The sequence below is a fragment of the Durio zibethinus genome, chromosome 17 (assembly GCF_047325235.1).
Source record: "Durio zibethinus cultivar Kanyao isolate XHJ-2024 chromosome 17, ASM4732523v1, whole genome shotgun sequence".
Lineage (NCBI taxonomy): Eukaryota > Viridiplantae > Streptophyta > Magnoliopsida > Malvales > Malvaceae > Durio > Durio zibethinus.
This window is the reverse complement of record NC_143178.1, coordinates 24,121,893-24,136,384: the sequence shown is the minus strand read 5'-3', so window position 1 is coordinate 24,136,384 and position 14,492 is coordinate 24,121,893. Positions and strand designations below refer to the sequence as shown.

General features: G+C 31.5%; 2 protein-coding genes across 24 annotated transcripts; one reads left to right on the top strand and one right to left on the bottom strand.

Moving 5' to 3' along the window:
- Positions 1 to 1,339: 1,339 nt before the first annotated feature.
- Positions 1,340 to 8,604, top strand: LOC111284840 (AMP-dependent synthetase and ligase family protein). Of its 3 annotated transcripts, XR_016329386.1 has the most exons (7): positions 2,407 to 2,531; positions 4,790 to 5,918; positions 6,516 to 6,705; positions 7,527 to 7,672; positions 7,758 to 7,829; positions 8,094 to 8,196; positions 8,285 to 8,322. XR_016329386.1 is itself a non-coding variant. In XM_022873869.2 (6 exons), the coding sequence occupies exons 1-6, from the start codon at positions 1,497 to 1,499 to the stop codon at positions 8,408 to 8,410; spliced, it is 1,668 nt and encodes a 555-aa protein (XP_022729604.2). In that variant the 5' UTR covers positions 1,340 to 1,496; the 3' UTR covers positions 8,411 to 8,604. The 3 variants fall into 3 exon arrangements, 2 of the variants coding, with proteins under 2 accessions (XP_022729604.2, XP_022729596.2); XM_022873869.2 differs by lacking the exon at positions 4,790 to 5,918 and having other exon boundaries at positions 1,340 to 2,531; positions 7,758 to 7,825; positions 8,285 to 8,604; XM_022873861.2 differs by lacking the exon at positions 2,407 to 2,531 and having other exon boundaries at positions 7,758 to 7,825; positions 8,285 to 8,604.
- A 1,745-nt stretch (positions 8,605 to 10,349) lies between these two features.
- On the bottom strand, positions 10,350 to 14,478 carry LOC111284791 (Protein kinase superfamily protein). Of its 21 annotated transcripts, none has more exons than XR_016329381.1 (9): positions 14,381 to 14,478; positions 12,623 to 14,006; positions 12,392 to 12,527; positions 12,209 to 12,297; positions 11,956 to 12,067; positions 11,757 to 11,864; positions 10,921 to 11,128; positions 10,707 to 10,801; positions 10,350 to 10,629 (listed from the first exon to the last, which is right to left on the bottom strand). XR_016329381.1 is itself a non-coding variant. In XM_089746687.1 (7 exons), the coding sequence occupies exons 2-6, from the start codon at positions 13,741 to 13,743 to the stop codon at positions 11,766 to 11,768; spliced, it is 1,557 nt and encodes a 518-aa protein (XP_089602813.1). In that variant the 5' UTR covers positions 13,744 to 14,006; positions 14,381 to 14,478; the 3' UTR covers positions 10,350 to 11,128; positions 11,757 to 11,765. The 21 variants fall into 21 exon arrangements, 2 of the variants coding, with proteins under 2 accessions (XP_089602813.1, XP_022729479.2); XR_016329383.1 differs by having other exon boundaries at positions 10,350 to 10,750; positions 10,921 to 10,980; positions 11,077 to 11,128; XR_016329382.1 differs by having other exon boundaries at positions 10,350 to 10,801; positions 10,921 to 10,970; positions 11,077 to 11,128.
- Positions 14,479 to 14,492: the final 14 nt, after the last annotated feature.

The following is a 14,492-nucleotide window of genomic DNA, read 5'->3' as shown; positions in this document are numbered from 1 at the left end:
AAAAATTTAAATTTGAATTGCTTGAAATTAAAATTAAAATTTTAAATTCGAATTAAATTATTCAAATGTATTTAATAAAAATAATTTAATTTTTAATTAATTTTAAATTTAATTATATATTTAAATCGAATTTAAATATATATAAATAAAATAATAAAATATATTTAAATTTAAAATTTTAATTAAATTTATAAATTATTTGAATAAAATATTAAAATACTTAACTCACTTAATAAATTGAATTACTTAAATTTAAGCTTAATTTAATATTAACATAATTAAATTTGAATAGTTCGAGAGTTTATGAGTCATTTACCATCCCACCCACGATGACATCATTTCTCGCGTAACCGGCCAAGCCAACCGTGCGTGCCAGTTGCCAATTGCCGTCTCTTTATCATTTGTAAACCATTAATCTAGAAAAAGAAAAACAAACTCAAACTGAAAAGAGAATTGGTAAAACTGAAAGCCATCAGTCATAAAAGCCGCTTTGACCATTACGTTCAACTAAATCCCCAAGTCCGACATTAAATAGCTTTGACCAAACATTACTTTTTTTTTTTTTTTCCAATTTGGTAATTTTAAGAATAAAAACTCGTGCTATTTTATGCAAGGAAACTTAATAATTTTAAGTATTATTTTTTATATAAAAATATAATTTAAGAAAAGAAAAAATTTATAAATATTAAATATTAAAAATTTTAGACTATAATGCCCATATTCTTCTTCTATATTTCCTAAGGTATTTTAACATAAATTATTATGTTTATAAATTTAAACCTGTTTATTTTATTATAAGTTTGTAATTTATGTTTAAGATTAATTAATCAAATATAATTTGTAGATGTAAAAATTACTATATTCAAATATTAAATATTTTAAAGTATTTTTATAATTTTAATATTTATAATTTTAATTATTATTTCAATATAAAATAATGTGCAAACAATTGTTTATTGAATAAAACTTTTAAAATTGTATTTAATATTAAAAATAATTGAAGTAAATTTTAATTAATTACTAACTCATAAATATAAAAAAATACTAAAAATTTTATTATATACAAAATTTAATTTAATATATTTAATGATATTTTTTTACTATAATTTATTATGTTATCATTATTTTTGTATTCAAAAGAATATTTTTATCATTAATTTTAATTTACTTATCTTTAATTTAAGATTCTTTTTCATAAGAAAGTCTAAAATTTACTTGGAAACCAGTTGAGAAAAAAAGGAAAAAAACATGTTCAAATGAAACTCCGTGTTGTCGATGCTGTTAATTGACAAATTGTGCAATCAATTAAACAAGCTTTCGCAGAAACCGAATCCGAGACGAATTCAAGTCGTAACAGCCTCATTCACACGCAGCTTCTATCTGCTTTATATATCAAAATCACTGACATCCACATATCTGAAACCAAAAAAAAAAAAAAAAAAAAACCCAAAAAAATCACCACTTTGAATTTCCGACCACCTTATATTTACACTTCCATGGCTGAAACAAATCCCAAGCGTTCGATGGATCCAAACACCGGATTCTGTTACCAAACAGGAATTTACAGTAGCTTAAACGCTCCCATCCCTCTCCCACCGACCAATCAACCTCTTTCCGTCGCCGAATATTGTATCTCCCTCTTGCATTCCACTTCCACCAGTGGCGCCACCACTTTTGTCGTCAATGCAACCACCGGCCAAACGCTAACTTATTCTCAATTCGTTTCTCAAGTCCGTTCCCTCGCTTACTGTCTCCAAAAACGCTACTCTCTCTCCCAAAACGACGTTGCTTTTATTCTATCCCCTCCTTCTCTTCATATCCCCGTGCTTTACTTTGCTCTCATGTCGTTGGGAATTATCGTCTCTCCTGCCAACCCACTCGGTTCCAACTCGGAAATAGCTCACCAGATTCAACTCAGCAAGCCCGCTATTGCCTTCGCTACTTCACAAACCTCTCATAAAATTCCATCTCTCAAACGCGGAACTATCCTCCTGGATTCGCCCGAGTTTCTCTCTTTATTAACTCAGTCCAATATCGATAACAACACCATTAAACCAGTCAAGGTAAACCAGTCCGACCTCGCTGCGATATTATATTCTTCTGGAACCACTGGGCGTGTCAAGGGCGTGATGATGACTCACAGAAACCTAATCGCGATGATGGCGGCGATTCATCACTCCAACACAACCGAAGGCAACGTTAGCGACAAACCGCCCCAGTCAGTGACGTTTTTCACGGTGCCCTTGTTCCACGTGTTCGGTTTCTTTATGTTGTTAGGGGCCGTTTTGTCAGCGGATACAGTGGTTTTGATGGAGAGGTTTGAATTTGAGGAAATGCTGAGAGCCGTTGAGAAGTACAAGATCACTGGCATGCCGGTGTCGCCGCCGCTTGTAGTGGCGTTTGTTAAATCGGATTTGACTAAAAAGTACGATTTGAGCTCGCTTCAGATGCTTGGCTGCGGTGGTGCGCCGCTTGGCCAGGAGGTAGCTCGTCAGTTCAACGAGAAGTTCCCCAATGTTTTATTGGTGCAGGTATTTTCTATTTATTTATCTACTTTTTATATTTCCATCGGTCGTTTTCTTTTCTCTTTTACTAAAAGTTTGAATGATTTTTTATTTTTAGATTATGATTTTTAAGAAAAAGTAAATTAGCTAATAATTAGTCATTAATATTTCGTATAAAAATTAGTTGGACTAAATTAATGTTAATTTATAAATTTAATATTAATTTATAATGTCTTTGATAAATTATTGAAAATTAATTTTTTTAATGTATTTGATAAATCTCTTTTAAAAACCATTTATAAAATTTTTTAGTGAAAAATATTGAAAACGCTAAGTAGCTGCTTGTTAATGTATTATTAAATTAATTTTATTTAACGAACCAAATATTATTATTTAATTCTATTAATTACCAATAAAAATTTTTAAAATTTACACTTAATTTATAATTTTTAATAAAAAAAATATTTAATTTTCAAAATTAAATTTGTTCGATTTATCATACAACAACTTAATTTAGACTTATAAAGTTTGAGTCTTATGTCTGTTTTAAGCATCATCATATATATTAAAAATATACAGTAGGAAAAATATTAAAAAATTTTAATTGCTTAATATTATTAATTTTAAATAAGAATTTAGTCATAATAATATGTTCAAAATCTTTAAATTTCAAATTTACACTGTCAGATGCTGAATTGGTTCGTACAAAGATATTTTGCTTAATAATTCAAACATTCAGAAACGATGAAGCTGATTGGCTTATTATTATTATTATTATTATTATTATTATTATTATTATTATTATTATTATATATCTATAAAATGTTTTTTTTTTTAACTTTTTTTTGTCGGTTTTCAAATTTGGATTTTGCACGCAACTGTAAAAAAGTAGAGATTTTGTTCAAAAGTTACCCATATATATATATATATTAAGTGTGAGCACTAATAAATTATAACTAATTTAACCGATCAAATTATTTTAATTTAAATTATTTTATTCGATTTAAATATTAATTGATTAAAAAATAATTTTATTTAATTAATTAGATTGATTATTGGATTGTAAAATTGATAATGAAATATATGAATTAACTGATTTTATTAATTTATTTTTAAAAATATTTTCTTATATAATTATGTAAATATAATATAATTTATATAATATATTATATAATTTAAATATAAAATGATTTTTACATAATAAGATAAAATATATGCTTTTTAAACAGTTAAAATCTTAGAAATTAATTGAATTGATCGATTTAAATTATTTGGATTAATCATTTTAATTTGATTCAAGATTTTTAAATTTTTAACAATGAACCGATAACTTTTACGTTCTAATATATCTAAAGTTTTATTTATTGAATTTAAGAATTGACAAATCGCATTTGTAACTGAACAGTCAAAAACCCTTTTTCAGATTTGGTATCATGATTACATATGTAACGCGCATTTAGCTTGCAATAATTAACCGATGAAAATCCGCCAATGTCAATCACTCGTCAACTTCACGAAATTGTTTGGAAATAAAATAAATAATTATTTGATATAATAATTTATATCTTATATTTATATTATATTTTATATAAAAATTATATATCATAATTTATATTAATATAAAAATATAATTGTATTAATTTTATTTATAAATTTTTTAAAATTTTAAATTATATTATTTTTAAAATTTTTATTTATATTATATTTATATTATATTATTGTATTATATATTAAATTATCAAATATAATAATTATATAAAAAATTAAAGGTGTCGTAGAATGTTATAATGAGGATAGAGTATTTTTTGTTTTTATTTTTAAAATTTAAATTATTTTTTATTGATATTTAATTGATATAAATAAATTTTATATTATAATTTTTTAAAAAATTAAAATAAAAAATAAAATTTATTTTTTGTTTTTATATTAAATATTTAAATAATTTTTTATAAATATATATATTAATATATGTATTTTTAATAAAAATATATTAATTTTAATTAATCTAAACTATGAATTTATATATTTTAATAAAAAATTTATTTATTAAATATATATAAATATATACAAAATACAAACATAAAACAGAAGTTATATAATTTGTTTTCATTTTCATTTTCAATAAAACTTTAAAATTATATTTTTTTTATACACATTTCTATCTCAATTCAAATAAAAAAAATTAAAATTTTCGTTACATATAGATAAGATTGACATAATATTAAAAGCCGAGAAATATCCCTCCTTTTGTCATCCTTTCATTTTCAGTTTTTGTCCATCTTCAGAAAGAAAGGAAAAAGCCTCTCTCTCTGTCTGTGCAAACTGAAACGTGAAAAAGTCAATTTGTAGAACATCATCGTCACTCAAATGGCACAAGCAGCAGCCAATCACCACCGTTCGATAGATCCAAAGACAGGCTTCTGTCCCCAAACAAGAACTTTCCATAGTCTCAGGCCACATGTACCTCTGCCACCACCTTCTCTTTCTCTTTCCCTCCCTCAATATGCCCTCTCCCTCCTCCGTACCTCCTCCTCCCCAGCCGCCAGCGACGGCGACACCGCTTTCGTCATCGATGCTACTATAGGTCACAGACTCTCTTACTCGCAATTTATCGCTCAAATCCGTTCCCTCGCTCACTCCGTCCGGAAAAACTATTCCCTTTCTCAAAACGACGTCGCCTTCATTCTCTCCCCTCCTTCTCTTCATGTCCCTTTGCTTTACTTCGCTCTTATGTCGTTAGGAATCGTTGTCTCTCCAGCCAACCCGCTCGGTTCCGAATCCGAGATTGCTCACCAGGTTCAACTCAGTAAACCCGTTATTGCCTTCGCCACCTCGAAGACGTCTTCCAAGATTCCGAGTCTCAAATTCGGGACAGTCCTTCTCGACTCTTCGGAGTTCCTCTCTTTCTTAACTCAATCCGATGTCGATAACGACGTCCTTAATAGAGCCCAGGTGAGTCAGCACGACGCAGCAGCGATACTTTATTCTTCGGGGACAACCGGGCGAGTCAAAGGGGTGATCCTGAGTCACCTGAACCTGATCGCGTTGATTGCCGGGTATTACCACTTACGGCAACTATACCGTGAGGAGGAAGCACCGCACCCAGTGCCGTTTTTCACGGTGCCTTTGTTTCATGTGTTTGGGTTCTTCATGTTGGCGAGGGCGTTTGCGATGGGAGAAACAGTGGTTTTCACCAAGAGATTTGAATTTGAGGGAATGTTGAGAGCCATAGAGAAGTACAAGATAACTTACATGCCGGTTTCTCCGCCGCTTGTCTTGGCGTTTATTAAATCGGATTTGACTAACAAGTATGACCTCAGCTCGCTTCTGCTGCTCGGGTCCGGTGGCGCCCCGCTTGGCAAGGAGGTCGCTGAGCGGTTCAAGGAGAAATTTCCCACCGTGGAACTTGTTCAAGTAAGGAGAAAACTGTTGACATCTATTCAGCTATTCCGGCTAAGCAATATATTAAATTACAACAATAATCATCTCAACTCATAATAGGATAATTGATAGAATAAAAATATAATTAATTTATATTTTTAAAAAAATAAAATTATCTTAAAATAAAATAATTTAATTTTTTTAAAAATTATTTTTAATTAATGAGATTAAATTTATATATTTTATTATATCATTAAAAATTATATTAATAATTTTAATTATATAAAATTTTAAAAAATAATAATTTTAATCTATAAATAAATTATTTTATTATAATTTTTATACATATCAAATATAATATAAGATAATATTATTTTATTTTATTTTATTTTATCATATTTTTGTGTAGAAATTATATTATTAGATGAATGAAATTTTTTATTTATGTCTATCCACGTGATAATTTTTTATATAAAAAAACAGGCTGAAACCGAAGTTGCAGCGGATGCAATTTGAATCGTTATCTATTAGATTATAAAATATTTAAAGAGTGCTAAAGTTGTCAAATTAGTACTATCTTCTTTGGGTAAATGTTAAACTATTGTTCTGGTTGATTTTCTTTGTGTAAAGGGTTATGGGCTGACTGAGACAACAGGAGGTGCAACTAGGGTGATTGGGCCAGAGGAGGCAGCTCGGTATGGGACTGTTGGCCGCCTTTCTGAAAATATGGAAGCCAAGATTGTTGATCCCGTAACTGGAGAGGCCCTGCCACCTGGCCAGAGAGGGGAACTGTGGTTGCGAGGGCCAATAGTAATGAAGGGTATGTACTCTTTTTGCCTTTATTTTAGTGTCTAAACGAGTAAATCTGCTGCACGAATTATGCAACTTTGGGAATGGAAACCCAAAAAAAGTGCAATTTGCTAGCAATAGGAAGTTAGGTTTCTCCATAAAGTGAGTAAATCTGCTGTAGAATTATATAATTTTGGGAATGGAAACTAGGGATGCAACAGGTTGGGCTGGGGCAGGATAGATTGGGTTTTTGCTTTGAACTTGATTTGACGAATTTTTTTTGTTTTCTTAATATTTGAATCCGATCTAATCAAATATTGTATAATATTGTATTCGTTTTGAAATTAATAAAATATTATATTTAAATATAAATATAAAATTAAATAAATATATAAATATAAAATTAAATAAATAGTTATATATATCAGTCGGGGTGAGGCAGGGCAAATTTGTCTAAAACCTGATCCTGACCTGACCCGAACTGTGATTAAAAAAACAAAAAAATTGACCCTAAAAGGTTGGTTAAGGTATGGGGATGGATTGAACTGACATCCCTAATGAAAACCCAAAAAAAAGCACTTGGCTAGCAATGGAAAGTTAGGTTTCTCCATAAATTGTGGTTGTCAAACTTGGTTAATGATCTCTAAGCCATTAAATTTATTTCGAATATGTGGGAAAAATTAATTGAAATGGGAGGACATGAATTTGGAAATCCATTTATTTTTCATATTACAGTCAAAACTCCATAATCAATGAGCAAAAGGGGCATAGAATTTTCTCTGACATTTCGCATAGTTCAGGCTCTTATAAAAAGCTTATTTCCTCTTAACTGAGAGAGTGGTGTCAATGCAGGTTATGTAGGTGATGAGAAGGCAACTGCTGAAACCTTGGATTCAGAAGGCTGGTTAAAAACTGGTGATATTTGTTATTTTGACTCTGAGGGGTTTGTCTACATTGTAGATAGATTGAAGGAATTGATCAAATACAAGGCGTATCAGGTGAATGACTTGCCCGTGAAGTTGACAGTGTTACTTTAATATTTTCCGAACAAAATAATCTTATTGTATCCAAACCAAATGGCAGGTCCCTCCAGCTGAATTGGAACATTTACTTCATTCCCATCCTGAAATTGCCGATGCAGCTGTGATTCCGTATGTATTGAGCTTCTCTTGTTTCTTGTGAATGGTGATGTGTGCTAAATTTTGTATTAGTAGCTATGACATTTTTCCGAGTAAAAACGCAAACTTGCACTTCCACTTGAATATATCAGAACATGGTTTTCTTGTCAAATACTTTTGGAGGCCTCTAGCTGTAAGTGAGTGAAAAAGTTAAAGAGTAAATATGTTCCAGAATTGCAACTCTGTTGTGATGGTGGTGGCATCTATTATTCTCATATCAGTTTGTTTTATCTGAGAGCAGGTACCCTGATGAAGAAGCAGGGCAGATTCCCATGGCCTATGTAGTGAGAAACCCTGGAAGTAGCATCACTGAGGCTCAAGTCATGGATTTTATTGCAAGACAGGCATGCTTCTAAAATTCCAACTGAAATATTAGTTTCTTTTTTGGGATATCGGGCTATGTTGCTAGATCCGATTTTCATCTTCTTGCAGGTTGCACCATACAAGAAGATCCGACGTGTTGCTTTTATCAATTCTATTCCAAAATCTCCAGCAGGAAAGATCTTGAGGAGGGAGCTTGTTAATCATTCTGTCTCTGGTGGTTTATCTAAATTATAAACCATAACTGGTGGGGATTTGGCCAAATGCTGAGAAAAAGCTGCACTAAAACATGAAAACTTTCTTAGTATAATACGAGAAGCTTTGGATACTCACTGATGGCTGGTTTTGGATTGCAGTGCTAATTGAAATCAAATTCCCTTGGAACATATCTTATTGCATTTTATATTTCTAAGTGAATTCTCTTACCTCCAGTGATTCTGATTCTGATTATGTTTTTATTTTGTTTGGTTTGAAAGAAGCAACAAAGTAGGTTTCACTATTCTAGTAGAGAAGCAAGTTGTGTTGAGTCGATAATTACTTTACAATAACTTCTAAGTCTTTAAAGAATAGACCCACCAAAAAGTTTTGCCATAAGGTAGGTCACTTTGACAGCCCCAAATCCAACTGCTGGAGGCTTTTTAAATATGAAAATGATTGCCTCCGATCAAGTCTTCCTTCTTTTAGACTGAAGGGATTACCTGACAATAAATGCCTAATTCAGAAGAAACAATAGAACAATATGGCTTAGCATAGCTCGAAAAATAATGCCAAACCTAACTGCCGTTACGAACTCCTTTCCAGGTCTTGGACTGCTCACACTTGCTTTGGACAAAATTTACACGAAATTTTATATGTGAAATTTATAAAATTTTTTATTAAAAATAAATAAATAAAAATTTTAATAAAAATTTTAACCAATAAATTAATAAATTTTAATGTAAAAATTATTAACACATAAAAAATTATTAAAAATATTATTTATAATTTAAATTTGATCGATATTTTTAATATTTTTATTAAAAATATATATTTAATAAACATATCAAAATTTATTATAATTTTTTAAAATAAATTTGCTAACATGATTTATATGATAAAATTTTTTAATCTATCAATTTTAATTTTTTATTTTAATTTTTATTTACTCATTTTACTTGTGAAACTCCATATAAATTTTTTTTCACTTGCTCTAACGTTGCCATTTTTCATTTTAAAAAACACAATAAAAACAAATTAGGTGCTTGCTTGCCCACTTGCTACAAACTAAAAACTAGTCTGAGATTCGAGCTTGAAGTAAATAAGAATCTAACCCACAACTTTAACCACAACTACATCAAAGGGTGTCATTCTCACAGTGTTTCACTTTATATATTTATATATTTATAGACAGTACATGTTAGACGGTATCTTTAACCGTTTCAAATTCATCTGCAAAACCAGTGGTAAGATACAATACAAATATCTCTTCGTCTTTTACTTCGTTAGATTGCAAACAGAGAACCAAAGTGAAGCCACTTAATTTTCAGTAGGTATAACTGAACTGCAGATGCATTTATCATTAAAAAAAAATCAAAGATTTTTTTTACTAACCTTTCCGACTTAAATGATCACACAAAAATAATTCAAGCAATTTTGAAGAATTGACAACGACCACGAGTACAAACTACTTTAAATGATAATAAAAATCTATTATTTATAGATGTAAATAAAAAAATTGATTGAAAAGAAGATATAATAGAAAATTAAAAACAAAATAACAAAAAGCAGAAACAACTAAACCTTGCTTTAATATATTTAGAGTTTGTAACCGTCATATATACAAAGTCTGTATATACAATTAACTACTCATATATACATAGTCTGTATATATACATACAAAGTTTTCAAGTCACTTGCTATCCAATCACAATTTCATTAGATTACAGTATACTAAAACACTCTTTTCGATATTTTTCCTTTACATTCAAAATCAATATAAAACCCAAAACTAAAGAATAGTTGTCATAATGATAAAGAATCAAACTCTTCATCATAAAATTCAGTAAAAACAATTCAGTTATTGAATAAAATAGTTGACTATATCTAATTGGATTACTAGAATGTAATTTTAGGTTAAATTGTTAAAATCCTAAGCTTCATATATATCAAGAACAAAACTGAGAATCATAACATTCAATAAGGGAACAATAATTTTCTTTTTATAGATTCAAACCTGTAGGATTCTGACAGCTATAACCAAAACCAGAAGATACGACTATGAGCCTTTACTTATTCCATTGCCCATGCATAACACCAATAAATAATACTTGTAGTTGAATTTATATTTTATACACGGGCGATGTGAGGTATGTGTATAGACACCAACCATTAGAATCATCTCCCAAGATGACATCCGATTGTAACCAATTTTTTTGTTCAATTGTGAGGTATCTTGCAGACACTCAAGAAAGTAAAACCTGTAAGAATTCAATCATGACAAAGAAAACATAAAAGAAATAAAGAAAAAAAGGAAAAAGAAGAGAAGAGAACAAGCCTCCAACACTAGTGGTTCTGTTATCTTTTCTCCAGCAGTAACATCTGCATGTTAATCAGAACTTTCTGTGCATCATCAATGTCACCATCCCATCGCTAGAAAATATCAATTCTTAGTCATAATTTACATAAAACTGATAGTTAAGTCGTTGTCAGGGTAGAAGTCACTAAAGTACAAGATAATATGATATAACAACAATAATATAGCATCTTACTTGAACGCTAAATGACTATGCAAATGCATGCAGTCGGAAAACCTCCTGCACTGCTAAACACTCGAAACAGATAAGAAAACAAAGAAACAAAAATCTCACAAGTTAGAAGATCAAATTAATTCATTTCCAAAGCATCTTTGAGTGTGCAAAACTTACTGCCCACGAGCAGGAAAGACCAGTGCTGTTGGCTCCCAAATATCAGTATACCCTTGCAAGTAATGTGAAAAAATTGAAGGAAACAATGTGAGCAATAGTTTTAGGAGAAAAAAGAAAATTCAAATGTGGTTAAGAATATTTACACGAGTTACAATCTGATACAATATCAAGGAGATGAAAAATGAAAGATCTAAAATAAGTTAAGGTCAATAAGCTGCACCTTCATATTCAATCGCAGCTAAGGACCATTACAATTAATCACAAAATTATCCAAACTAATATCTGGGTCGTGTTAGGCTGTAACTGAACAGCCTTGAAAAATTAATCCCTACAAGCATTTCATCTATGCGCCTGCCAAAGGATGATATCAGTTTCTCACAATATTTTGGCACCTAAACATGCAACTGCTGCACCTCACCTCTTTTCAATCATCTTCCTAAGATACAATTATCATGAAAAAAAACATAGCAGCTGTATGTAACAATCTGCCTGTCCAATAAAACAATCAATAGATAGAAAATTTTTGTACCACCGCTGCATTGGATTCCGATCCTTCATGATTGCTTGTATATACCATAAGAGTCATTCGAACAAAATTAAGCAACTGCTGACTGTAAACTAAAAATGCAGCCTAAATGTGTTTTTTGCATCTGTCCAGCTTTCATAATCAGAACAGGCACCTGTTCCATTCACATTTTTGGGGGGAATGTAGGCAAGAATTCTTTAGATTTTGGAAGAGGAAGCTCACGGAACCAGTCATGATTAAGAGCATCATCTGCTGTTATTCTCTGCATAGATAACATAAACTTTGATTAGCAGAAACCAATACATATAAACTAAAAGTTAACAAATTGAGGTTCTTAGCTTATGTATATTTACCTTCTCAGGATCATATGTAAGAAGCCTGTTTAACAGGTCGAATCCAGAATCAGAAAGAACTGGAGATCCTGTGAAAGATACCGCAGGAAACTTCCTACGCAACAAATTATACCTGGAAGAAGAAAACAAATGCACCTAATTATTAAACTGCAGATCACATGAAAAGGTAATCAGTAAATACTAAACATATAGAAAATCATACTAAATATAAGTAATTTAGATGAGGAAGGTAATTGTCTAGAGAGATACTTACGGTTGCTTAGAATAATTTGCCTTGGCCCCAGGTAATTCAGAAAAACCAGCCCAAATCTTCTCACTTGGAGTACCAAGAGTATCAAATATCTGCAACAATCAACCATCAGGACCAAACATAAGAAAAAAAATAAAAGTAAAAAGATAAAAGAAAGATGATAATTTTAATAGAAACAATAATAACCTTGCGAAGCTGATCAATCTCGCTTGTCCCTTTGAACAAGTATTCCTTAGCTAACAACTCAGCCATTATACAGCCCACAGACCACATGTCAACTGCTGTTGAATACTTCTTTGCTCCAAGCAAAAGTTCAGGTGCTCTGAAGTGCAGAAATCAAACAAAGATAATGTCAAATTCAAAAGCTCATAAAAATTCAAAATATAAAATAGCATAAATACATGGAATGCAGCTCACCTATACCACTGAGTAACCACCTTAGTTGTATATGGCTTCAAAGGGCTTCCATATTGGCGAGACATACCAAAGTCACATATTTTTAGTTCACCTTGGTTGTTCAAGAGAAGATTGGATGTTTTCAAATCCCTGTGGAGCACCCAATTATCATGAAGATATTTGACACCCTCCAATAACTGTAGCATCAAGCATTTAACATCACTTAGGCTAAATGGTCGTTTCATAGATTCCATTAGCCCCTTGAAGTCATGTTCCATGTACTCCATAACCATGTAAACATTGTCATGGTCATCTACAACAACTTCTTTAACTTTGACAATTGAAGCATGACGAAAAGATGCAAGAATGTTAATTTCCCTTAGTGAGGTCAAAGGGAAACCATATTCTTCTGAATCTCTCTGGTCAAGAATCTTTACCTTCTTCAGAGCCACAATTTCACCCGTCTTCTTATCCTTAGCTCTATAAACAATACCATAAGTACCTTCACTTATTTTGTTCAATTTTTCATATTCAAAAACATTTCTACAACCCAGAAGCATGTTCATACCTCTTCCTGCTGGTTCTTCAACATCTAAATCCGACTGGTCAACAACTGCATCTTCATCATACATGTCATCAATGTCCATCACACCATTAGAGTCCAATTGACATTCCATATCTTCATCCTCGCAAGCAGACAATACACTGCTGCTTCTTTCATTAGATAGTACCCCGTCTCCTTCAGAATCCTCTCTTTCAAACTCTCCACTCTCAAGACTCGAACTCGTCCTAATCTTTTCCTCACTTTGAGACACATCTTCATCATCGCTATCAGATGCCCAACGTGAAGTGAATATGTTAAGTGCTTGAACATTTTCTTTTCCCATCAAATCTTTTTCTCGATCATCATCGTGACATAAATTTCCAGGCAGTGAAGGAGATAAAACAGCATAATCAGACACTTGAGACTTTGGAAGCATATGCTCCACTTCCTCAATCAGATTTGCAGAGACTTGTTGCTTCTTGAAAACCTGATTGGAAACAGTATTTGACAACTTGCAAGGTGAAGGACAAGATGACAGCGAGCTAGCTGTTGATGCAACTCTGCTCCTACACGAAATTCTTACTTCCTTCTCTTCCATGTCCCACACAATAGGGGAAAACTTCCTCTTTTTCTGTGGGGGCTGTTGAACCCCACCATCCAATATCCTCCTTACATCATTCTTAACTCTCACAACAGCCTCTAACCCATATCGCCTAGGACCCAGGTCGTACCCATTCTTATGCTGGATAACCAAATTCTTCCCATTAGATGGGTAATTGTAACCATTCTTATCGGGAATAGCATGAGTCTGACCCCAATTCAATTTCCCAAAATCACTTCTCCTTGGAACATCTACTCGCCCTGCCGCCATACCAATCAAGAACCACACAGCTCTTCTCAATAAAAAATTCAAAACCCAAGACAGATACCAAGCAAAATTCCCAATCAAACACACAAATCACAAAAATTCAATTACTTTCCTTTTTCCTTTAGGGTTCCCTAAATGTATAAACCCTAGATTTACCGACAACGCTTACAACTTTAATCAATAAAAACGAGCAAAGCAATGATTACACCGTAGATTTGAGTTATGGCAATTAATCAGAGTGAAAAAAAAAAAAAAGAAGAACAAATAAAAGAATTGACAATCAAAATCCCTAGAACTTAAAATTTTTGTGCTTCTTTGGGCGGATCTGATCTGACCAAGATAAATCAGAGGTAATCGAAGATCTTACCAGAAAGAAGGAGAGGGAGAGAAATGGAAACCACGCGCAAAGAATATCAGAGAAACTAAGAATCGAGAAGCGCTTCTACGGTTCTTTATTTAATGCGTAGAGCTCCTGCCAT